The 26,333-nt window shown below is 39.5% G+C and overlaps 1 protein-coding gene across 4 annotated transcripts in view; it reads left to right on the forward strand.

Annotated features, from left to right (window-relative positions):
- Nucleotides 1-6,879: 6,879 nt before the first annotated feature.
- Nucleotides 6,880-26,333, forward strand: part of SLC25A14 (solute carrier family 25 member 14) — a 33,626-nt gene continuing 14,172 nt past the window's right edge. Inside the window, exons 1-7 of one of the 4 annotated variants that reach the window (XM_016944008.3) lie at nucleotides 7,055-7,149; nucleotides 7,280-7,517; nucleotides 12,350-12,443; nucleotides 13,711-13,858; nucleotides 16,420-16,514; nucleotides 17,815-17,900; nucleotides 25,804-25,899. In XM_016944008.3, coding sequence (XP_016799497.1) covers nucleotides 7,452-7,517; nucleotides 12,350-12,443; nucleotides 13,711-13,858; nucleotides 16,420-16,514; nucleotides 17,815-17,900; nucleotides 25,804-25,899 — 585 coding nt within the window. In that variant the 5' untranslated portion in view covers nucleotides 7,055-7,149; nucleotides 7,280-7,451. Of the gene's footprint in view, nucleotides 7,150-7,279; nucleotides 7,554-12,349; nucleotides 12,444-13,710; nucleotides 13,859-16,419; nucleotides 16,515-17,814; nucleotides 17,901-25,803; nucleotides 25,900-26,333 lie in introns of all 4 variants that reach the window. The other 3 variants (XM_016944007.3, XM_016944006.2, XM_009439620.3) reach the window with 3 other exon arrangements.

A 26,333-nucleotide genomic window follows, 5' to 3' on the forward strand; every position in this document is an offset into this window, starting at 1 on the left:
TAGACCATTAGTTTCTTAGGACCATTCTTTTTATTCTGTTTTTTTTGGTAAATAAATATTTCCAATAAAGGAAAAAAGTTGTCTATATTTCAGTTTTCATAAAACAGAATGTTTAAACATTTTTTCTGATCAGAAAAGTAGCCACAATAACTGCTGTATTTTTAAAAGGCTGTGATGAAACAATGCTGCCACTCTGGAAAACAGTTTGGCAGTTCTTTAAAAAGTTGAACATAGAATTACCATATGATCCAGCAATTGCTCTCCTAGGTATATACCCCTAAAAATCGAAAGCAAGGACTCAAACAGATTCTTGTACACCAGTGTTCATAACATGTATAGTAGCCAAAATGTGGAAACAACCCAAATATTATCTATAGAAGAGTAGATAAACAAAACGTGCTCTGTACATATAATGGAATATGACTCAGCCTTAATAAGGAGATTCTAATACAGGGCACAACGTAGATGAACCTTGAAAACATTATGTTAATCGAAATAGGCCAGACACGAACGGACAAATGTTGTATGATTTCACTTAAATGAGGTACCAAGAATAGGCAAATTCATAGAGAAAGTAGAATAGTAGTGACCAGGGGCTGGGAGAGGGGAGAGGGGAAGTGATTAATAGGCTTCTGTTTGGGAAAATGAAACATTTCTGGAAATAGATAGTGGTGATGGTTGCACAACATTGGGAATGTACTTAATGCCATAGAATTGTATGCTTAAAAATGGTTAAAATGGTAAATTTTATGTAATGTCCTTTTTTTTTTTTTTTTTTGAGACAGGGTCTCACTCTGTTGCCCAGATTGGAGTGCAGTGGCACGATCTCGGATCACTGCAACCTCCGCCTCCCAGGTTCAAGTGATTCTCCTGCCTCAGCCTTCTGTGTAGCTGCAACTACAGACATGCACCACCATGCCTGGCTAATTTTGTATTTTTAGTAAAGATGGGGTTTCACCATGTTGGTCAGGCTGGTCTTGAACTCCTGACCTTAAGTGATCCACTTGCCTTGGCCTCCCAAAGTGCTGGGATTACAGGTATGAGCCACTGCTCCTGGCTGTAATGTACATTTTTCTATAGTGAAACAACAACGGGCAAGGTGTGGTGGCTCATGCCTGTAATCCCAGCACTTTAGGAGACCAAGGCAGATGGATCACCTGAGGTCAGGAGTTCGAGACCAGCCTGGCCAACATTGTGAAACCCTGTCTCTACTAAAAATACAAAAATTAGCCTGACATGGTGGCACACGCTTGTAATCCCAGCTACTCAGGAGGCTGAGGCAGGAGAATCGCTTGAACCTGGGAGGCGGAAGTTACAGTGAGCTGAGATCGCGCCACTGGGCTCCAGCCTGGGTGATGGAGTGATACTCTGTCTCAAAAAAATGAAAAATTAAAAAAAAAAAACAACAACGGTAACAAAAGGAGCCAAAATTACCCTCTATCTCATAGACTGCTGGGCTTACATGAGATAATTTGCATGAAGTGCTTAGCACAGTGCCAGGATCATAGGGAATACTCAGTAAAGGAAAGATAAATGTTTTTCTAATAATGTAGAACCATTTAACTATAGAATGACCTTCTTTGGGGGTGGAATAGTGAGCTCCCTGCTACTGGAAGCGTTTAACAGGGGGCAGAACAGACTTCTTAAAGTTTCATATGCAAAGAAATCATCTGGACATAGTGTTAAAATGGAGATTCTTATTTAAATAGAGTCTGGCTGAGGCCTGAGAGTCTACATTTTTAGCAAGGTCCAGGTGATATTGATGTTGCCAGTTGAGTGCACTTGAGTAGCAGGAGGCTAGATGATTCCTTAGGGGCATGCTGGAGAAGCTATGTGATAATTCATCAGATGGAGCAATGAGATAGATCTCTGCGGCCTACTGCGGGAGCCACTCACCACATGTGGTTATTGAACATTTGAAATGTGGCTAGTCCAAATTGAGATGTGCTGTGAATGTAAAATACACAAAAATGTAGTATGGAATAGACTAAAATATTTACTTAGTAATTTTTATATTGATTACATGCTGAAGTGATATTTTTGGATGTATTGGGCTAAACACAATATTCAGAATATATATACATATATATATGTATATATATATTATTTTTGAGGGGGAGTCTTGCTCTGTCACCTGGGCTGGAGTTCAGTGGCATGATCTTGGCTCACTGCAACCTCTGCCTCCCGGGTTCAAGCCATTCTCCTGCCTCAGCCTCCCAAGTAGCTGGGATTACAGGCACCCACCACCACACCTGGCTAGCTTTTTAAAAAATTTTTAGTAGAGATGGATTTTCACAATGTTGGCCAGGCTAGTCTTGAACAACTAACTCAAGTGATCTGCCCGCCTTGGCCTCCCAAAGTTCTGGGATTACAGGCATGAGCCAAAGAATATTAATATTGGGATCGCTTGAGCCCAGAAGTTTGAGACCAGCCTGGGCAACATAGGGAGACACCGTTTCTACAAAATAAAAAATAAAAGCCTAGTCGAGTATGGTGGTGCATGGCTATGGTCTCAGCCACTCAGGAGGCTGAGGTAGAGACTTACTCGGACCCAGGAGGTTGATGCTGCAGTGAGCCATGATAGTGCTATTGCTCTCCAGCCTGGGTGACAGAGATAGACCCTGTCTCAAAAAAAAAAAAAAAAAAAATGTTTAAAGGGCTATTAATGGAAGGAGATAAAGCAGAATCTAGAGGGTGACACAGGGTTAGAAGATTTTCTTTTTGTGGTAACCTGGGAAGAATATGAAGCTGATAGGAAAGATAAATGGAGAGGGAAGGTGGCTCTCCAGGAGCAGCAAGGAGGAGTGAGTGAGGTCTGCAAGGAGGCATAGGTAAGACTGGGTTTATGCAATATTTACATAAACATATAAAAGATGGAAAAATGTTAATGCTGGTATCTGGGTAGTGGGGATGACGCTTACATTTTACTTACTTTCGTGTGTGTGTGTGTGTGTGTATTGTTTGTTTTTTTGAGAAGGAGTCTCACTCTGTTGCCCAGACTGGAGTGCAGTGGTTCGATCTTGGCTCACTGCAACTGCTGCCTCCCGAGTTCAAGCGGTTTTCCTGCCTCAGCCTCCTGAGTAGCTGGGATCACAGGCGTGTGCCACCATGCCCGGCTATTTTTTGTATTTTTAGTAGAGACGGGGTTTCGCCATGTTGGCCAGGCTGGTCTCGAACTCCTGACCTCAGGCCTGCCTCGGCTTCCCGAAGTGCTAGGATTAAAGGTGTGAGCCACTGCGCCCAACCTCTTTTGTGTTTTTATCTTTATTTGTGTGTGTTTAAAATTTTTCTTTTGTGTTTTCCTTTCCCCTCCATGAAGATGCATCACTTTAAAATTGAGGCCGGGCGGGGGAGTATTACTTATTATGAAAACAAAAGCAGAAAATCTGCTTCCCGATGTAGGAGGACCATAAGTTAGGGATAGCCAGCCCACTGACTCCAGCACACAAGGACATAAGGCCACCCTCCAGAAGCACATGACATGAACACACCTATCTCAAGAATTATAGGATAAGCATGTGTGTATGCATGGTGAGGACTAGAAGGAGGCTTTTGACTATCAAGAGTAGCAGTGGATGTTTGGATTTCAGGTAATTGCTACCTTCCTTCCACTTTTGTGTATAGTTTAGTGATTTATAATAACTATGTATTTTTTATAATCAGAAAAAATAGTAAAGCTATTGTAATGTTGAAAACTATATATAGTCTTCACCAAAGAAATTAATAGTCCCAATGTACACTGCACTGATAAAATCACATCTTAGGCTCTCATTCTCCTACTGGCCCGGAAGAAGCAGTGGCCATATTGTGAGCTGTCTGTGGAAAGGGTCACGTTGCAGGAAAACGGGGGCAGCCTCAGCAGCTGAGAGTGGCCTCTGGACAACAGCCAGAAAGAAACTGAAGCCCTCAGTGCTACAGGTGCAAGGAAATAAATTCTGCAACAATCTGGGTGAGCATGGAAGTGGATTTTCACTCAGTCAAGTCTTAAGATAAAAATACAAGTCTGGCCGACACCTTGATTGCAGCCTTGTGAGATCCCAGAGCACAGGACCCAGTGAAGTCATGCCTGGACTCTTGATCTACAGAAACTGTGAGACAGTACATGTGTGTTGTTCTAAGCTGCTGAATTTGTGGCAAATTTTTAATGCAGCATAGAAAATTAACACACACTCCTACTAGCAGTATGTGAGAATTTGAGATACTTTACATCCTTGCCAATCCTCAGTCCTTTTAACTTTGGCCATGCTGGTGGGTGTGTATTGTGATTTTAATTTTAATTTTCCTGATGAATAATAATGTTGAACACTTTTTAATATGCTTATTGGTTATTGGATATACTCTCTTATGAAGTGCCCCGCAAGCATTTTTCCCATTAAAAATTTGAGTAGCCTATCATTTTATTACTGTTTTAGGAGTTCTTTACATATACTGGATATGAAATTTTGTAGGATACATGGATTAAAAATCTACCATTGTGGGGCTTGCGTTTTCACTCTTCTTAATGGTGACTTCTTTTTTCTGGGGGGTGGGGGGGATGGAGTCTCACTCTTGTCGCCCAGGCTGGAGTGCAGTGGCGCAATCTCGGCTCAATGCAACCTCCGCCTCCCAGGTTCAAGCGATTCTCCTGCCTCAGCTTTCCGAGTAGCTGGGATCACAGGCGTGCGCCACCACACCTGGTTAATTTTTGTATATTTAGTAGAGACGGGGTTTCACCATGTTGGCCAGGCTGATCTCGAACTCATGACCTCAGGTGATCCACCCGTCTCGGCCTCCCAAAGTGCTGGGATTACAGGCGTGAACCACTGTGCCCAGCCAAAAAAAAATTTGAGGCTGGAGCACAGTGGCGTGATCACAGCTCACTGCAGCCTTGACCTCCCGGTCTCAAGTGATTCTCCCACTTCAGCCTCCGGAGTAACTGCGACTACAGTCGTGGCTAATTTTTAAATTTTTGGTAGAGGCGGGTGTTTCCTTATATTGCCCAGGCTGGTCTCGACCTCCTGGGCTCAAACAATGTTCCTGCCTCGGCTTCCCAACTATAGTATAGATGAGAGCAACATAGCATAGTGGTTAAGAGCAATCCCAGTTCTGCCATTTTCTAAATTACTCTCCTAACCTTTTATGGCCTGTGTTCTCAACCGTCAAAGGGGGAAAATAATAGTACCTGTCTTATAGGGTAGTTAGGAACACAAAAAGCTCTTGGCACCACCCTTGGTACATGGCAGGTACTGCACAATGTCAGCTAATATTATCGTCATGTGTGCTGCCTGGAGACATTTTTAAGTGGAAAACAAAACAAACAAACAAAAACACAGGCCAGACGAGGTGGCTCACGCCTTTAATCCCAGCACTTTGAGGGGCCAAGGCGGGTGGATCACCTGAGGCCAGGAGTTGGCGATCAGCATGGCCAACATGGCGAAACCCGTCTCTACTAAAAATACAAAAATTAGCTGGGTGTGGTAGCAGGCACCTGTAATCCCAGCTACTCAGGAGGCTGAGGCAGGAGAATCGCTTGAACCTGGGAGGTGGAGGTTGCAGTGAGCCGAGACTGCACCACTGCACTCCAGCCTGGACCACAGAGTGAGACTCTGTCCAAAAAAAAACCAAACAAAACCCAACAAAATAAAACAAGGTGAACTAAAATGAGAAATATCCTTTTGGAAGAACATAGTTCCAAATATTTATTCATTCAACAAATAACCATTTAGGGCCAACTACCTTGCACTGACTTTTCCTTATAACACATAAGCAATAAACCCTATTATTGCGTACTCTCGCGTGATTAGGGAACGTTGTTAAGAGGCTCAAAAATCGGACGTCATAGCTCAAAAATCGGACGTCATAGCTCAAAAATCGGACGTCATAGCACATTGGCTAATGGAATCACCCAGGGGCTTTGCGGTTTCCCCTTCCAGCAGACAGAGGGGCCAGAGTCGGAAGCTGGGGGTCGGACTCTTGGCATCTTCTGGTGGATTATGAGGTTTGGATTAACTGGGATTTCCCGTTGGTGTTTTTCTGCCTCATCTGTTTAGCTTTTTGTGGTCCCCTTTTTGGTATCCAACTTGCTCTTTCTTAAGTGAAGTTTCTGATTAAAGCAAGAGCTTCGAGTAAGGGGTCTGACCGTAATTTTTCACTGGTTAATGTCTGACGTCCAGTAGGTGCTGTCTGGATCATTCTCCGTCCCTCCCTCCCTTCTTTCCCTCCCCCCCCTTCCTCTCCCTTTCTCTTTTCTTTCTCTCTCTCCCTCCCTCCCTCCTTTCTTTCTCTTTCTCTCCTTTCTTGGATGGAGTCTTGCTCTGTCACACAGGCTAGAGTGCAGTGGCGTGATCTCAGCTCACTGCAACCTCCACCTCCGGGGTTCAAGTGATTCTCCTGCCTCAGCCTCCCGAGTAGCTGGGACCACAGGTGCGTGCCACCACACCCAGCTAATTTTTTTGCATTTTTACTAGAGACGGGATTTCACCATGTTGGCCAGGCTGGTCTCAAAACTCCTGGCATCAAGTGATGCGCCCGGACCCTCAAAGTGTTGAGATTACAGGCGTGAGCCACGGCGCCTGGCCTTGAACTTTATTTTCTTATTGAGCCCAGGCACCTCACTAAATTCGGCTCACCCCTATGTCTCACTTTCCTACTTTTGTTTTGAAGCCTTTGCCCCACCCCCTCCACGTTGCCGCCTTTTTCGTACCGAGCGCGCAGGGCACTACGCCCACCACTCCCCTTGACCCACTCCTCAAGCCCTGATACCGGGGCGAGGCCCCTTCCTTTTCTAGTCCTTCCACGCGCCAGGTGGGTGGGTTTCGCGGTGACGAGGCGACACCTCTTTCCCCTCTGGCGAGCACGTTAACTGGGGAAGCTACCAAATTCTCACGCCTTAGCTGCCCTGCCTCCACCTCCCGCAAGTCCGGTTGCCCCTCTAGGCTTCTGCGCCTGCAGTGGTTCTGACCCTCGCCTTTAGAACTCTGCCGCTTCCGCCTCTTATTTCGCGCCTTTGTTTTTAGTTTTGGAAGGGGCGGAGTTGAAATGGCTGCGCCGCGGTTGCCGAAGCAACGCTTTGGTTACTTCCGTTGGTTTCAATGCTTCCGGGTTGGCGCTGCAGTGGCGTTTCCGACTGTGGGAGCCTCAGCTTCCCAGTCGTCCGATGAGCCCGAGCAGGTGAGGGGGAGCTCCTGGACTTCCAGGCTGGGGAGCGGGGCTGGGCCGCGCCAGGCCGCGCGGGGCCGGGCTGGCCTGGTTCCCGGCCTGGGAGGGGCTTAACGGTCCTCTGGTCTCTCTCTCCCCTCAGCTGAGTCCCTTCCCTGTCTTTCACTCTTCTGGCATCGGTGGTTTTACTTCTTCGATTGAACCCTGCTTCCTCGACCCCCCTGGGAGGCCGCCTTCTTCAGGCGCCTCCCTTCTCTCCACGAGCTCGCTCTGACAGCTGAGGAACTGGCAAGATCCTGCTACCCAGAGGGTGAATGGGTATCTTTCCCGGAATAATCCTAATTTTTCTAAGGGTGAAGTTTGCAACGGCGGCCGTGATTGTAAGCGGAGTAAGCAAACACCTCCATTGTATTAGTGTAAGGGATACTGTTGAAAGATGCTCCCCTTCGGTTTCTACCCCCTGTCACTCCTGAGGTCAAGGCATTGAAGGCATCTATTAAAATGCAGTTCAGTTACTTGATTGGCATGACAGCTGTTATCAACATGAATTAGTTTCTCAGACAGGATAACAGCAGGGACATTTATGGTTTCCTGTCAGTGATTCCTTGTTGTTGTTTTTCCCCCCAGCCTAGAGATGCCTAGCGTTATCATGAACTCTTCCCTCGTCTTCATTCCCTACATCATCGAGTTCTTTGTGTCTTCATTGGGGAAGTCTATCTCTAACCTCAGTGCCAACAAGCATCTTTGTCTGCTGTACTTTGCACCATCCTAAGCTAGTCTCCCTGCCTCTCCCGTTTGTAATGTAATCCACTGTGTTTGATGCAGCCCTAATAGGCTAAAATGTGGTGGATTTCCTCAAGTCACTTCGTTGTTAAACACACACACACAAAACATGCAGCCCCCTCCTACACCCCCTACCCCCACCCCTTGGTTTCAAGCCTTTCAACATAACATGCTCCTTATCACACTTCTTGTCTGATACTGTTTCAGTCAACAAGGGAATTCTCTGTTCCAGTTAGGTTCCTTTCTTCTTAGCACAAACCATACTGATGCCTGCTTCTACATGCTGTGCTTGTTCCCACATTTGTGTTTCTGTTCATTCTGTCTCTTCCCTGCCCCTCTCCCTTACCTGCACCTAACCAGGTTGTACCTACCGTCTCTCAAGGTTCAATTTAGGTTCTCTCACCTCGGCAATTTTCAAATTAGTCAATCCCATGCTGGTTGTAGTCTTTTCTATGCTCCTCTTGCTCTTAAAGTTTGTACTACACAGTTTAGTACTTAATTTTTCTCTAACGCACTACTTTGATTTCTTCCACCAGATTATAAGCTCTTGAAAGGCAAGTACTGTATTTCGTACTTTTTTCTCTGTCCCATCTCATTGGTTATTCAGAAAAGACAGGTTGAGTGGTAAATATTGTCTTGGTGCTAGAACGAATATCTGTGTTTTTCAAATATGATTATACCCAAAGTGCATTGCAGGTTTGGGCATTTAGCATGCCTTCAATAAATATCTGCTTGGCTCTCCATTGTTACCTTCTGAATCTGAGAATCTCTAATTTCTACTCTTTCTTAAAGGAGAAAGCAGGAGAGGCACCCAGAGTTTCCTGACCAGATCTTGGGAGTAGTATAGGGCAATGTAACTTGTATTGTAGGACATTCTTACTTTCACTCATTAGTCTATCAAATTCTCCGAAGTCAGATCTTCAGAATAAATGTTGGCATTTTGAAGACAATTTTCATTGGTTTCTTTATACAGTAAAAATATTTAGGGTACTATATTTTTATTTTACCTTAGATATGACTACTTTTACACATATCTGGGGTTAGCCCCTACAAGTTAAAATAATTTTTAGAGGGCTTGGGGTATTTTACATAAGTAATTCGTTGGAACAAAAGCAAGGGAACAGGGTTCGCAGGCAGAGAATATCTGGGGATCAAGATAGTGTCATACACAGGGTGTGTAGCATTGGCCAGGTCCAGCAAGTTACCTTCCTTGTTTCCTCTGCAATCTTTTATATACAGGCTGCATACATAGGTAAAGAATGTCACACTGCAAAACCAACTAAGTATTGAATGGATATGTATTCAATTCTATGCAAGCTATAATGGGGGTTATAAAAAGTACTGTGAGATATAGTATCTTCGCTTGGGGATCTTACTTAGTTAAGAGAGGAAATAACATTGGACATCTTGAAGTTGACCCTCATCCTAGTCATTATTTTTATGCCTGAGATTAAGATATAGAAGGGATAAAAGAAGGTTCAAAAAATATTGCACACCTGTAGAATAGGTGTGACACAACACGCATGCATGTAGACAACTTTATGTAAAAGACTTGGAGGTTTCAGCTGACAGTTTAATGATTTGATAGTGTGATGTGGCTCCCAAAAAAGTGAGTGCAATTTTAAGCTCTAGTAATTGAAGTATAATGTGTCAAATGAAGAGAAAGATCATGGATATTTAGCTCGAGAAACATGAGATGTAAGAGAACATCATAGCTGTCTTTAAATATTTGAAGGGCTTGCCTAGGGAAAAAAGAATGCATTTGTTGAATATTACCTCCAAAGACTGGGTACAAATTAGAGGAAGACAGACTTTTGGCTCAATATGAGGAGGGAGTGTCTAAAAACAGATCTAATCAAAGATGATCCAGGATTTCTTCATAAGATTTTTTCCTAACATTGGAGTGAAAGAGATTTTACTATCAGATGGGGGTAGGGAAGTCGTGATTGTGGCAATGGTGGGTTTTGCCTGTGGTCTCCAGATTTTTGGATTTCATGGGCCAGTAAAATGTAAATGAAAATGTGGGAAGGGTACACAAATACAGGCTAGTTAGCCTGTGCTCCAGGCGTAAGAAGAATCTGATCTGTTAATAATAGACAGTCCCTAAATTAAATACATTTAGCTGAAAAAAAAAAGAACTAAGTGTCCTTATTTTTTTCATTTCGCCCCAGAATTGTGGGAACTTCATTAGGGAACCACTGGGCTAACTGGCCTAAGATTCAGCGACTGGTCTTTCATCTTCCTGCCATGTCCTCCCTGTTCCTTGCCTTTCACTGATTCATCATTGCTCCCTGAGCACATTTTCCTTATTCAAGGGCTGGTAGCAGCTTGTGAAGTTCCGATAGAGGCTTTCTCTGTAATACAAAGAGTTGAAAAAAGTTGTAAGGAGAAAGTTTTGGAGAGACAACTTTAAGTAAAAGTAGCTGTCTGAAACCTTTAAGACTATTTGGGGCAATCGATAAATTTGTGAATGGAGAGTTAATTTTTTCCTCACAAACTCAAAGAGGGGATATGCCATGGTCTTGCTTTTCCATCTCTACTCTCACCATATGTGTCATATTTTACTATCAATTCTAATTGGAAAATGTGGGCATAGCTAGAAATGGTGATAAGGTAGTATTTAGTCTTCAAGACTCCTATTTCCAGCTGCAGTTGATACTTGAAGTGGCTATTCCTACTTTGCTCATTAGAATTCTTTTCAACAACTTTCCCTCAAAAGGGCTATCTATCCCAGACTCTATATGTGCTATGCTTGAAAGGAAGCATCCATAATGATTTTTGTGGCCTGTAACTAAAACATTTAATCAGCGTGTTTGCTATCTTCTCTGGAAAATTGTATTTTGCTTAGTTACAGAGAATTCCTTATGTGGAAACAAAGCAAAACCTTTAAAGGGATACTGTGACTCATAGCTGCTAACCCCAGATTGGGCAATGGGAGGGAGGGGTGGGCAGCAAGTAATATCTGTTAAGATGTAAATTTGGGTACTTAAATTTTTAAAAATGTAATAATGATAGTTAACTAACAATTATTGAGCTACATGCCAGGCACTTTTAAAGGTGTTTTTCATATATTATTTAATTTTCACAACAACCCTATGATATAGTTTTTATTATTAGTTCCATTTTACAGTTCAGAAAGTGGAGGCATAGAGAGATTAAATAACTTGCCCAAGGTCACAGAACTAGTAAGTGGTGGAGTCAGGAAATGAATCTGGAGTTAGCATTTAAATTTTAACAGTCTGACTTCAGGAGTCTGCATTCCTCACCATAAACCACTTGGAAGTTGCTTTTGAAATTCAGAAGTATACATACTGTGAAGCTCTGAAAAAGGAATATTAGAAAGAAATCTGGGAGTCCATGCTAAGAACAGATACTACTTTCAGATGGACCAGGATTTAGTAGGCAATGCCTAGAGCAGTTCTTAAGTGTGGAAGTATCAGCGTTATTTGGGATCTTGCAAATTCTCAGGGCCATACCACCAATCAGAAACTCTGGGGGAGAGGCCCAACAATCTATGTTTTAATAGACCTTCTAGATGATTCTAATACATGCTAAAATTTGCAAAACCTAGAGGCCAGAGCTGTGGAAAAAATAAAATCCAAGAGAGAACAAGCTGAAAGTGGCAGAAAAAGAGTAAAGCTGAAAAGATTGATGATGACAGGTCTAACGGGGGTGGGATAGGGAAGGAGAAAAGGGAGGCTGGGAGCAGAATACGTTGTTAAAGAACTAGAACATAAAAGAAGAACAGTATTTATATGTGTGTGTTTTAAAAGGCCAAGAGGAAGGAAAAGGAGATCCACTAGATGGATGTACGTTAAATGTCAGAGGGAAGATAGACATCATATTGCTATCATTCCTTTGGGCGCTAGAAGGAAGGTGAAAAAGTTCTTAGCTCAGCCTGGGCCTAGTTGGGGGGACAAAGTTATATATAGCTAGAAACCCTATAGTAGAGAGATAGGAGGGCTAAGAATATGAGAGAGTAGTAGTGTGAGCCTGTGCTTTGCACCTGAATCAAGCTAACTGAATACCATGAACTGCTTTTATGAGATGCCTCAGCCTATATAATTTGAATTCCGGGTTCCTTCATTTGTAATTATCTAGTTGAATGTCAAAGTTGGGTGTGCTGGATGGACTGAAGCCTCTTCTCTGGGTGGGGACGAATATAACATTAAAGAAACTGGAGAGAATGAAGGGCACAGGTTGATCTCTGAGTGAATCACACGCCTACCCCTACAAAATGTCAGTAAAGAACAAACTCATGATCATCCAGCACATAAAACAGGATCCCCCATTTTGCGTCATTCCACTTGGTGGGGTTTTTCCTCTACATCTATTTTATTTGCCAATTTTGTTTATCTAAATTATATGATCAGATGCTAACAAATGCTCCTCACTCTTGTGCCTTGTTCTGATTTGTGTTTATTTTTAGCACCAGAAAAGTACCACTGTAAGTCATGAGATGTCTGGTCTGAATTGGAAACCCTTTGTATATGGCGGCCTTGCCTCTATCGTGGCTGAGTTTGGTAAGAATGTGAGAAATGACAAATCTGCATTATACGGTATAGATGGTAGCTTATGATGATGGTTATTTTTGGTGAAAGCTAGGTAAAAAATAAGAAGCTCGCCTTATTTTGAAAATTGTCTCAAAGCCATGAAGTAATATTTCAGGGAAAGTACTACTGATGATATGGCAGATGAGTTAAGAAAAGTCAAACTAAGGAAAGCTTTTTTGGTAGTTTAGTGATTTGTTAGTTTGCTAGGCTTAAGTAAAATACATGAATATATAGAGGGAGTTGATATGTCATAAGGGTTTTTGCTATATTTCTGTATTAATAGTCTTTTATGCTAAATTATTTATAAGTTTATTTGTACTGAAAGTCCTTTTTTTCAAACCTCTTTCCCATTTTAGAAGAAAATGTACTAACAAGATCAAACAAGATTCTCTTCTACATGATTTTGATTTTGAAATATTTTTAGATTGTCGTTTTTTCATCTTCCAGATGTTCTCTTTTCTAAACTATTCATGAGTGACTACTGACGTTCTTGGCATATCCTGTGGTGTTGTGATATTCGGGTCATCAGTGACCAGAGCTACCTAATCACCTTGTTAGTTTTACACCCTGAAATATATTTTGTCAATGTGATGACCACTTCTGTTTGTTGATGTAAGAGGTTTGGTTAAAGAAATTTCCCCCCCAAGCACTCTGCTGGTATTAGTCCTGAATTACCTAAGGGACCAGGATGAGTAGAACCAAATAAGACTTTGCCATTATCTTTCATAATATTAGGGGACTATTTGTTTCTTGTAAACAGATAAAAGAAAAACCCCACAAAACTTTGTAACACTATATAAGAGCATCTGGAGCAGCAATCCCATGCTTTCCTATCTTTGTGAAAATTTAGGGAGATTTTATGAGACACAGAGGTGGGGACACTTGGGGTGGGAAGGGGCAGGAGGGAGACTGATAAATGCCAGATTATATGTTACAGATGAAATAAAAAACAACATTTAATTATTTTGCATTTATAATAGGGCAATCTGAAAGCATTTTATTATATTACAGTTTGAAGTATATTGTGGGTCAATTGGTGCTGCCTATGTATAGCATAATGCATTTCACTTACCACATGCAACTCATGTCCTCTGACAGTGGTATTCTACTAGAGCTCTTCTATGTGTTATGAAAAGGACTTTGTCTTAGGATTCAAATATTGTCCTTGGCTTATATTTAGCAACAACTTAACTGTGATTCTTTGGACATACTTATAAATAAGTGTGTTCCTTTATAGGGACTTTCCCTGTGGACCTTACCAAAACACGACTTCAGGTTCAAGGCCAAAGCATTGATGCCCGTTTCAAAGAGATAAAATATAGAGGGATGTTCCATGCGCTGTTTCGCATCTGTAAAGAGGAAGGTGTATTGGCTCTCTATTCAGGGTGAGACTGGTTCTTTCCTTATATCATTAACAGAAATGCTTTTTAAAGAAGCCATAGTTTTCAGCTGTCTGATAGTTTGTGTCCGTTTCATATTCACCATTTCAACTTGTAATTCAGTACTGATATGCCAGTTTATATTTCTCCTGCTTGTAAGTCTTGAGCTTTGGATTTTGTGTTCATTTGGTTATAAGTGATAATAACATTTTAAAATGGATATGTCATTGCAGCATAGACTTTCTGTGGATTTCCCGAGAGTCACTAATAGCCACTGTTAATAACAGCACCAATTAATTATATATATTTTTGTGATATCCCTCCTGAGTTGGCAAATTCTGACTTCCTTTAAAATTTTCCTCTTTGAAAAAATATTATTCTTGCAGTTTAAACAGAAAGTGCATAATGAGAGAGAGGGAGACCCATCTTTATCATCACCTTTTGATTAGCCATAATTTTGTGGTTTACTGTCTAGTTTGTAGTTTATCTGTTGCCAGTTTCCTAGGCCACTCCTGCATCTAGGCTACCAGTTTATTACTCAGAGAATAGACATCAATTTTATTGTTAAACTATGTTACATCGTTAAACTATGTTAGACTTAATTTAAAAGGTAATTTTCTTGGGGGAAAAATCAAGTAGTGTATCCTGAAGCATCCTGAAGATGATCCACCATCCTGATTTGTGGATCATCTGTTTCACCTTGCTCTTTCATCAGCATGGATCATCACAAGATATTTTCTGATAGCAAGCAATAAAGTCAGAAATATGCATATTTAGTCATCATTTAAAAATCCTAACCATTTGAGCTGCTGCTGTCTTTCTATTTATACCTCCTACAGTATAGTTCTGCAATTTGGAAGAATCCCAAAGGAGGTATGAATGAGAATGTCTCCAGTTTAAAGGAGAACTTAAATAGGGTGGAATTTTGGCTCTAGTACCTCCTTGTTGATGTGATTAAAGACGTATCTGCAACTGTTAGGAAGTAGAGGTTGATTTTTTAAAAAAAATCTTTATTAGGTGAGCAATGATGTATAATTCTTTTTATACATTGCTGGATTCAATTTACCAATATTTTCTTAAGGAGTTTTGCATCTAAGTTCATGAGAGACATTAGTCTGTGGTTTTCCTTTTTTGTACTGTTTTTGTCTGGTTGTGGTATCAGGGTAATACTAGCCAAAATTAGTTGGGAAGCATTCCCTCTTCTGTTTTCTGGAAGGAACTGTGTAAGCTTAGTGTTAATTTTTAAAATGTTTTGCAGAATTCCCTAGTGAAATTATCTGGGGCTGACTATTTCTTTTTGGGGAACATTTAAATTCAGAATGCAAATTCTTTAAGGTTATCATAGTTTGGGGTGCTATAACAAAATACCATAGACTGGGTGACTTATAAACAATCGGAATTTATTTCTCACAGTTCTGGAGGCAGGAAATCTGAGATCGGTGCCAGTTTGGTCAGGTTCTGCTGAGGTCTCTTTTCTGGGTTGCAGACTGCCAACACTTCTTATTGTATCCTCACATGGCAGACAGAGTGAGGGAGCTCTCTGGGATCCCTTTTATAAGGGCACTAATCCTGTTCATGAGGGCTTTACCCTCATGACCTAATCACCTCCTATTACCATCATATTGCGGGTTAGGATTTTAAGATCTTGATTTGGGGACGATACAAACATTCAGTCCATTGCAATGGGTATGAGTTTTATTCAGATTATTTGTTTTATCTAGTTGAGTTTTGGTAGCTTCTGGTTTTCAAGGAATTTGTCCATTTCTTCTAAGGTGTTGAATTTATGAGTATAAAGTTGTTTATACCATACTCTTATTGTCCTTTTAATGGCTGCAGGAATTGTAGTGCTAGTCCCTGTTTCATTTCTTATTTGCATCTTCTGTCTTTTTATCTTTGTGAGTCTAGCTAGAGGTTTATCAATTTTGTTGATTTTTTTTTAAAGAGCTAACTTTTTGTTTCATTGATTTTTCTCTATTTTCCTATTTTCAATTTCATTGATTTGTGCTTTTTATTATTTTCTTTTGCTTGCTTTGGGTTATTTTGCTTTTCTTTTTCTAGTTTCTTGAGGTAGGAGCATAGATTATTGATTTGAGACTCTACCCCCCCCCCTTTTTTTTTTTTAAATGCAAGCATTTCATGCTGTAAATTTCCCTCAGCACTGCTTTGGCTGCATCTCATACATTTTAATAGGTTGAATTTTGTTGTCATTTAGACCTGTGAATTAAAAAAAAATTCCTTTGACAGACACTTGGTCTGACCAATAGATTATTTAGATATATATTGTTTAATTTCTAAATGTTTGAGGATTTTTCTTATTGATTTCTGGTTTGATTCCATTATTGTCACATAACATATTGTATATGATTTCAGTTCTTTTAAATTTGTTGAGGTTGGTTTTATGACCCAGAATGTTCAGTTTCTTGCTGAGTGTTTCATGAGTGCTTGAAAAAAATCATATTCTGCTGTTGTTGGGTGGAATGAGATGGGTAGTCCAAATAAGTAGGCTATCTAGATATGTAAAATCTGAAAATGTTGAGAATAACTTTTTACTTTTTTTTTTTTTTCAGAATTGCTCCTGCGTTGCTAAGACAAGCATCATATGGCACCATTAAAATTGGGATTTACCAAAGCTTGAAGCGCTTATTCGTAGAACGTTTAGAAGGTCAGTATACTTACCCTCTTTTGAGGTGATACTCAAAGGGATTGTTGAAATCATGCTTAGTGAGAAATGTTGGTCATGAGGTGCCTGAGAATGGAGGAGAGTCACTGCAAAGACAAAGTGAGCTTGTTCTAACTTGGAATAAATCTTTGCAGAGGTGATATATGAATTAGAGAGACCTGTTCTTCAAATTTGTCCCTTTTCCTATCAACAAAAAAGGCATGTGATCATCCCAAAAGAAACATGGAACAATCTTGTCCAGAAAATTAATGCTATCTTCATCAATAAGAGGACTTCAACTGTAAGGCATTTTCTAGCTGGCAATTTTGATAAGCTTTTATTAGGCAGAATAATTTTAGGCTGTTTTCTAAATTCTGATGTACCTATGGCTACCTTATGCATATTCAGCATTATCATATGTCTGTTTGCTGCTGTAGCATTTTCCATCATGATACTACACTAAATGGTTATTTTACCACAGGCCTGGGGCTGTTGGATGTTTGGGGACAGCTGGAAAGCCTTTCGGTTAGTAATGTCCTTTGAATCACTTTATTGTCCTAAAGTCAACTTTTTCTGAAGCCTTTTTTTGGGGATTGTGAAGGGTTCTCTTCCACCTCTTTCTGAAATATTTTTCTTTCATAGATTCTTCACTTGGGTTTATTTAGTTTCTATTTGTGGGGTCTTCATGGTGTGAAGGAGCGGTAAAGATTGAATTTCACTATAGAACAATGTGCTCTGTGGTTTCTTTGTTCTTTTTTCTCACTGAGGAGATTTATTTCTAAATGATTGCTTTTTCATATTTGACTACAGAAATCTTTTGTAAATTAACAGAGGCTAGGAGAGATCTCAGGCCTATCAAAATTAATATTCAAATAAGTTTTTTGTATTAGACATAAGATTTTCTCTTTTAACATTCAGTTCCTGAATCTTTAGAGTTGATGATTACCCAGAAAAAGACTTAAAAAGTATGTTCTTTAGATGTTTGAAAAGGTCGAAGGGGAAATACCACCTTCTGAATTCGTGTGTGGGATACTGTTAGTTATGTAGAAGAAAAGGACGTGTTCCAGTGTCCTTTAGAAATAATGATGTTTTTAGAAATGATTTATATTTTACAAGTTTTAATATATTTTAGCACTGAATTGAGATCTAGAAATATTTGAGTTTCTTTATTTTCCTAAGCTTTTTGGTTCATTTCTAAAGTCATCTCTCTAACCAAGTTTCCCTTCCTCCAGTAGGTCAGTAGTATGTTCTCAAACTGGTGCCTAATACAAGCAGACCTTTCTTTTTCTTTTCCTTTTCACAGATGAAACTCTTTTAATTAATATGATCTGTGGGGTAGTGTCAGGAGTGATATCTTCCACTATAGCCAATCCCACCGATGTTCTAAAGGTAAGAGAGATACAGTGTGATTTGAAAGGAGCATAACTTTGAGTCAGATTTGGGTTCAGATTCCCACTCTGTCACTTGCCAGCTGTAGAACCTTGGGCAAATCAGTTAACTGCATTAAGCCTCAATTTCATCATTTGAAAAATGAATATAATACAGTGTTTATAACATAGAGTTGTAAAGGATTAGCGATAATATATATATAAACTGCCTATCATTGTACTTGGTGTAGTAGATGCTCAATAAATGGCAGTCAATTTATTATGATATGTGTTAATCCACTGGTCCTCACACTGGGGTATGCAAGACCCTATAGGTTCTTTCCAAGGGCTATGCAGTTTTATAGGAATCAATTTCCAGATCTCTTACATCCATTTGTACTCCATCCTAAAACTGGTACGAGAATGAATCTGTTCATAATAGCCCTTACTCAATTTTACAAAAGAAATGTACGTCCCCACCTATTCTAAATCTTGGTATGGTATGTTGACCTGTGGTATAACCTGGGATGCCAAACAGAGGGGTAAACTGAAATACAGTTTTTGGAGAAGCCTATTTTAGTAACCAATTTGGGTATCTTAAGTCTGTAATGCCTCTGTCTTTCCCTGTCTTATTAATATTTCTATTCAGGGTGAGATTTGGCTTTAAAAATGGTATATTTTGGCCTGTATTGGAATATTCTGAATTCAGAACCAGAATAGTATAGGTTGGTGGTGCTGACTTGTTAAGAGTATAGTTGGATTTCTTTAAGGTTTTTTCAAGTCACAGACTGAAACATTTCTTTTAATATAAATTTTCATCTTATTTCATAAAATGGTAAATATTTTCTACTTACTAACGTATTTAAACTTATGATTAGTTAAAAGCACTAAATATAGGATTAAAATAAGTGAGGGGAACCCAAAGTTTTAACTTATTTTAAGGGGATTGCGAGAAAAAAGTAAGAGGACACATGCTTTTTTATATTTGACCACTAGTGAAACCACAAGTGGCTAGGTTAGCAAAGGAGAGATCTATTTATTGCAATTCAGAGAGGGGTTTGAGAACAGAGAGAAAGACATGAAAAACAACACACATGAAATAAACCACTGGTGGTTGATGAATAAAAATATGAGACAGTCTTTCTGGACTAAAATGATAGTAATTTACAGAATTTTTATATCATTTTAGGTTTACAGAACAAGTTTTTTTTTCACCATTTATTTTAGATTCAGGGAGTACATGTGCAGGTTTATTACATGGGTATATTGTATGATGCTCAGGTTTGGGATATGAATGATCCCATCACCCAGATAGTGAGCACAGTACCCAACAGTTTTTCAACCCTTGTCCCCCTCCTTCTCTCCTGCCTCTATTATTCCCTGGTGTCTATTGTTGCCATCTTTGTCCATGAGTACGCAATATTTAGCTCCCACTTATAAGTGAGAACATGCTATATTTGGTTTTCTGTTCCTGCATTAATTCATTTAGGATAATGGCCTCTGGCTCAATCCATGTTACTGCAAAGGACATGATTTTGTTCTTTTTTATGACTGCATAGTATTCCATGGTGTATATGTACCACATTTTCTTTATCCAATCCAATGGTGGTGGGCACCTAGGTTGATTCCATGTCTTTGCTATTGTGAATAGTACTGTGATGAACATAGGAGTGTATGTGTCTTTTTGGTAGAATTATTTATTTTCTTTTGGATATATACTCAGTAATGGGATTGCTGGGTTGAATGGTAGCTCTCTGTTTTAAGTTCCTTGAGAAGTCTCCAAACTGCTTTCCAAAGTGGCTGAACTAATTTACATTCCCACCAATGGTGTCTAAGCATTCCCTTTTCTCTGCAGCCTCGCCAGCATCTGTTGTTTTTACTTTTTAATAATAACCATTCTGACTGGTGTGAGATGGTATCTTGTTGTGGTTTTGATTTACATTTCTCTGATGATTAGTGATATTGTGCATCTTTTTATGTTTGTTGGCTGCTTGTATGTCTTCTTTTGAGAAGTGTCCGTTCATGTCTTTTGCCTACTTTTTAATGGAGTTATTTGGTTTTTGCTTGTTGAATTAAATTCCTTATAGATGCTGGATACCAGATTTTCATCAGATGCATAGTTTGTGAATATTTTCTCCCATTCTATAGGTTGTTTCTTTACTCTGTTGGTAGTTTCTTTTGTTGTGAAGAAGATTTTTAGTTTAATCAGGTCCCGCTTGTCAATTTTTTGTTTTGTTGCAATTGCTTTTGATGACTTAGTCATAAATTATTTCCCAAGGCCAATGCCCAGAATGGCGTTTCCTAGGTTTTCTTTTAGGATTCTTATAATTTGAGGTCTTACATTTAAATCTTTAATCTGTCTTGAGTTAATTTTTGTATATGGTGAAAGGTAGGGGCCCAGTTTTATTCTTCTGCATATAGCTAGTCAGCTGTCCCAGTACCATTTATTGAATAGGGAGTCCTTTCCCCATGCTTATTTTTGTTGACTTAGAACAGGTATTTATGAAGAGAATTTAATTGAAGAGCTCCTTGTACCTCTTACTCTAAGCAGACAACCCCATCTCCTATGGCCTGGCCTTATACCTCTCAATTTCGTGTCCTTTCTACCTTACAGGTGTAAACTTACTTCCATCTATACCCATCCTTATCTTGTCTTACTGTAGTGGTTTTCCAGACCAGACCAGTATTACCTGGGAACTTGTTAGAAATGCAAATTATCAGGCCCCATCCAACACCTACTGAATCAGAACGGGTAGGATGGGGCCCAGCAGTCTGGTTTGACAAGCCCTTCAAGTGATTTTGATACATGCTCAAGTTTAAAAAAAACCTGGTTACTCTACTTTTATTCACTTCTGTTTCATCAGAGACCTTTATCATTTGTCCTCTTTCTCTTATCTTCAGTGTCTTCCTCTTTACCGGTTATCTTCTCTCAAATGATAAATATGGTCAAATCTCTCTATCCTAAAATATTTTCTTGACCTTCTGACCTCAAAACACCATGGTATCTCTTTTCTTACCTTCTCATCCAGATTTTACAAGAGTAATCTTTACATTCCATTTCCTTCATAACCTGCTGTAATCACTCCTGCTACTTGATTGAAATCACTCTCCACAGGGTCAGCAGTAATGTCCTCATTATCCAATCCAGTGGACATTTTAGTTCTCATCTTACTTAACCTATTTTGACTAATTCCTTCTACTAGAAGTTCTTTTTTGGTTTTGTTACTACACTATTTAGATTCTGCTTCTAGTTTTCCTATTCCTTAGTTTCATTCATGGGCTTCCTTTTTATGCATATACTTTAAATCTTTTTCTTCTCCCACCCAAGGTTCCATCTTTAGCCCTTTTCTCCTCTTCAGTCTCTCCTTGGTGGCCTTTTTCATTCTTTTCTTTTTTTTTCTTACTATTATTTTTTTTGAGACGGAGTCTCGCTCTGTCTCCCAGGCTGGAGTGCAGTGGCGCGATCTCGGCTCACTGCAAGCTCCGCCTCCCGGGTTCATGCCATTCTCCTGCCTCAGCCTCCTGAGTAGCTGGGACTACAGGCGCCCGCCACCACACCTGGCTAATTTTTTGTACTTTTAGTAGAGACGGGGTTTCACCGTGTTAGCCAGGATGGTGTCGATTTCCTGACCTCGTGATCCACCCGCCTTGGCCTCCCAAAGTGCTGGGATTACAGGCGTGAGCCACTGTGCCCGACCACCTTTTTCATTCTTAATACTTTAGCTCTCACTATATCAGTTAGGTTATGGGCTAAGCTACTGTCACAAAGAAACTCAAAAATAAAAGGTCTCCATATACAAGTATTTATCTCTCTCATGTAACCATCTAGAGGACTGCAGTTAATGCTGGTAAGGCAGAACTACTTCATGTAGTCATCCAGGATCCAGGTTTCTTCATTTTTGTTGCACTGCCATCTCCTAGGGCAGGGATTGGCAAACTACTGTCTGTGGGTCAAATCTGGCCCACCCCCTGTTGTGAATAAAGTTTTATTGGAACACAGCCACCCCATTTTTTAATTTATTGTCTATAATTGCTTTTGTGCTTCAGTGACAGAGTTGAGTAGTCACAACAGAGGTCATAAGCCCTGCAAAGCCTAATATATTTACTGTCTGGACCCTTACAGAAAACGTTTGTTGACCCCTGTCCTATGGTATTATTTTAGTCTGTATAGTTGAAGTTGGACCACTATCAAACCTACATTCCAGCCCATGGGAAGAGAGTCAAGGGAAAGCAGTTTCCTTTTGATTTGTCAAAAATAAAGTCAGTTAGGAAAAATTTTAAAGTTTATTGTATGCAATAAGAGAAAGTACGGGTCTCGATCCAGGATACTTCAAACCAAATGATAACAAACTTATCTTACAGTACAGTTTATAAAGCAGAAGGGCAGAAACACTTTGACCTTTTTTGTGATTGGCTGTTATAAATTATCGTTCTTTTAAAGGCAAGCAGCTGTTTAAGGTGATTGTCTATAGTTATTGGTTTCATTTCACTGAAGCATTCTGACAAAGATGTAAAGCTTGTGTTTTGTGTTTATGATTAGAGATAGCAGTTCCGAGGAAATAGGATGACTTAAGTTTCGGTTACCTGATGATGGGTGGCTGGTCTTGGGGTTTATCTCAATTGTTGCCTCCATTTTTATCTTTAACAGTTTAAATCTTTAAATATGTAGTTTTGGAGAAACAATTTCAAACATATGAGTGAGTAGAAAATAACATAGTACAGTGAACGTCTTTGTACACATCACGGAGGTAGCTAAGATTTTGCTACACGTGCTTTTTTATTCCCTTTTTCTGAATTATTTTAAGGCACATTCCAGACATTGTCATTTTCCCCCATATACTTCGATGTGCATCTCATAAAAGGAATATTTTTCTATATAACCATGGTGCTATTGTTACATTTAACAAAATTAACATTTATTCATTAGTAACATCTAATAATCTATGTTCACATTTCCAGACTGTCTTATATTTTACAGTTGATTTGTTTAACTTGGGTTCCAAAGCCTATGCATTATATTTAATAGTTATGTTTCTTAAGTCCTTTATATTCTAGAGTACCCCACTCCTGTCCATATACCTTTTATTTATTTATTTATTTATTTATTTGCTTTTTGCCATTAACTTGTCAAATAAATGGGATCAGCTCTCCTTTAGAATTCCCAAGTTTTGGATTTGTCTTTTTGCTTCCTTGTGATATCATTTAACTTATTTCTCTAAATCTTCTCTCTCTGTAAAAGGGAAGGTTTCTGTAAAGGTCATACCAAGTCATGTGAGGAGGCACACAGTGTTTGGTTGTCCCAATATAGGGATGTTAAGGTTGATCAGTGGGTTCAGGCATGACAGCCCGATTTCTCCTTTGTAGTTTCCTGTCAATCCTTCATCTAATGGTTTCATCCATTGGTGGCCATTACCTGAATCGATTGTTTCATTTAAGGTCGCAAAGTGGTGATTTTCTAATTCCATCATTCCATCCATGTTTCTTAGCTAGAATTCTTCTGCAAGGGCAATCTTTTTTTTTTTTTTTTTTGAGATGGAGTCTTGCTCTGTTGCCCAGGCTGGAGTGCAATGGCGTGATCTCGGCTCACTGCAACCTCCACTTCCTGGGTTCAAGCAATTCTCCTGCCTCAGCCTCTCGAGTAGCTGGGATTACACAGGTGCACACCACCACGCCTGGCTAATTTTTGTATTTTTAGTAGAGACGGGGTTTCACCATGTTGGCCAGGCTGGTTTCAAACTACTGACCTCAGGTGATCCGCCCACCTCGGCCTCCCAAAGTGCTGGGATTACAGGCGTGAGCCACCGCGCCTGGCCAAGGACAACTTTTTCTCATTTAGTAGGGCTGTTTGGCTGTTCTGAAATATAGGCAATTTCCTTCTAAGCAAGACACTGGGAAGTTTCAACCATTATTTCTGTTCACGTTCCATTCTGAAGGACTTGGTTCCATGGCTACATCTAGCTTCAAGAAAGGAGAGTAGATTTTGGGAGACAATAATCTACCACACTACCCAGACCTACTGGGTCATCTAAACTAGAAACCTAGATCATCTTTGATTCTTCTATATCTTTGCTTCCTTCTAGTATTGGATTAGGTATCAAGTTTCTACAGATTTTGCCTCATCTGTATTTCTCAACTTTGTCCTTTCCCCACCATTCCTGTTGTAGGACCTCATCTCAGTAGCCTCCTAACTTGTCCCTTCACTCTAGTGTGTACCCCACTCCCTCAACCCATCTCCAGATGAAGCTGGAGAGATCTATCGAAATCCATATCTGATCTACTATGTACTGCTTCTTTGCCTTTGTGCACGTAACACTTTCTTCCTGAAACGTCTTTCTCATTTTCCTGGTGAATTTGTCCTTCAAGACCAGGCTCATAAACAGGGCCAGGACTAGGGCAAAACAAGTAAGGCAGTCCCCTTTGATGCAGAATGTAAGAAGGTGCCACAAAACTCAGTAATCAATATAAACAACATTTGTATGTAGTATTTTTAAACAATCAAAATTAATGCAAAAAATTCATGATGAACCAAATACCAAAATTTCACATAACTCATCTCATTCACCTTACCCTAATCCTGGCCCTGTTGAGTCCTAGCTTTAGTTAAATTTGATATTTGATTCATCATGGCTTTTTGTGGATTAATTTTGGTTAAAAAATATCATATTGAGACATCATTTATCTTGATTACTGAGTTTTTCTTGCACTCCCTTACATTTCATGCCTAAGAAAAGTACTTCACTTGCCTCACGCTAGCCCCTCTGTTGTCAGGAATCACCTCCTTAAAGAAGTGTTCTACTTACCACAGTGTATTAGTAGTTTTCATTTGTCTTTGTGATAGGTTGTATCTTGATTTAATGGGTTTAGGTTTTTATAATTATAATATTTGAAAACTCTTAGTAGTAACAGTTAACTTTCTGCATAAAAGCATGTTGCCATTACATGACTTACTAAAGACATTTGTTGAAACCTAGAATGGTAGCATGGTGCTTCATAAAAATCAGGCCTACATTTGGGCCGCTAGTATTTAGTGACTGACTACTAGGATTGTATGTGTGCAGAGTCTGTGGGAAATTGTACCAAACCTTTTACATGGCCATTTAATGCTATCTTTCTTTCTTGCAGCTCTCAAAGGCCACTTGGCAGAATATAATATTATGCTTTTTATAAATAGAACTCAACTTAAGGTCTCATAAACATAAAATTATATTTTAAAACACATTTTTCATTTTTATAATTACGTAAGCAATGCATGTTTAATGTAGAAAAATATGGAAGGCAGAAAAAACACAAAAGAGAAAAATGCTTACTTGTAGCCTCACCACTCAGACATAAACCACTGTAAGTATTTAGTTTTACATGTTCACCCCGTCTCTTTGCTGTGCTTATGGATATTTTTAAGTTTACATGTTTTTTATAAAAATGATATAGTACTTTGCAATATTTTTTTCTGGTTAGCAATTAATTTTTGATATCTTTCAGTGTCAGCAAATACCATTGTACAACAAAATTTTATGGCTCCATAGTATTCTATTAAATGAATGTATAATTTCTGTAACCAATCTGTGTAGTTGTTTTTGGATATTAAGTTGTTTCTAATTTTTCACTAAATGAGTCATTTTTTAGTCCTGCTGAGTACTTGATCTTTCTTTTCTCCAAATTTTCTTCTAGCTCCAGAAATAATAGACTTAGTGTGAGGAATGTGAGGCCGATGAAAACCATTTTTATAAAATACACTTTGACACAAATTCTTTTTCTATACAGTTTAACTAATTAACTTTATCATAATAGCAGATATTTTTCTGGGATTCCTGAATACTTCTTTTTAAATTTTAGATGAATTTAAAATGAATTTAAATGAACTTAAAATGAATTTAGCATTTTGGTTCTCTCTGACAAAATAAGATGTTCACCTCTTTTCATTTTAGATTCGAATGCAGGCTCAAGGAAGCTTGTTCCAAGGGAGCATGATTGGAAGCTTTATCGATATATACCAACAAGAAGGCACCAGGGGTCTGTGGAGGGTAAGTACTCTTTTCCTGCTATTATCCTACACTCTCAGTTCCTACAATTTGCAGAGAATTTTTTTTTATATAAAGACATAAAATCGTGAATTATAATCCAAAAACTAAGGTAAGAAACTCCTCATCTCCCTTGAAAGGCCCAAAACTTATCATTGGCCTTTTATTTCTGCATAATGTTTGGGGATTATATAGGTGGGGAAAGTTATTACATTATTTGAGATGGCTGTTTTGATCATATTCACAGTGAATGTAGTTGTTCAGTGTATTTTTTTGCAAGTTCTGTACTAACACGATGATGTATGTCTTTGTAGTGCTTATGTTCAAAAGCTGTTACCGGCCGTGTGCTGTGGCTCATGCCTGTAATCCCAGCACTTTGGGAGGCCAACGCGGGTGGATCACTTGAGGTCAGGAGTTCAAGACCAGCCTGGCCAACG

This window comes from Pan troglodytes, chromosome X (assembly GCF_028858775.2).
Source record: "Pan troglodytes isolate AG18354 chromosome X, NHGRI_mPanTro3-v2.0_pri, whole genome shotgun sequence".
In the NCBI taxonomy this organism is placed as follows: Eukaryota; Metazoa; Chordata; class Mammalia; order Primates; family Hominidae; genus Pan; species Pan troglodytes.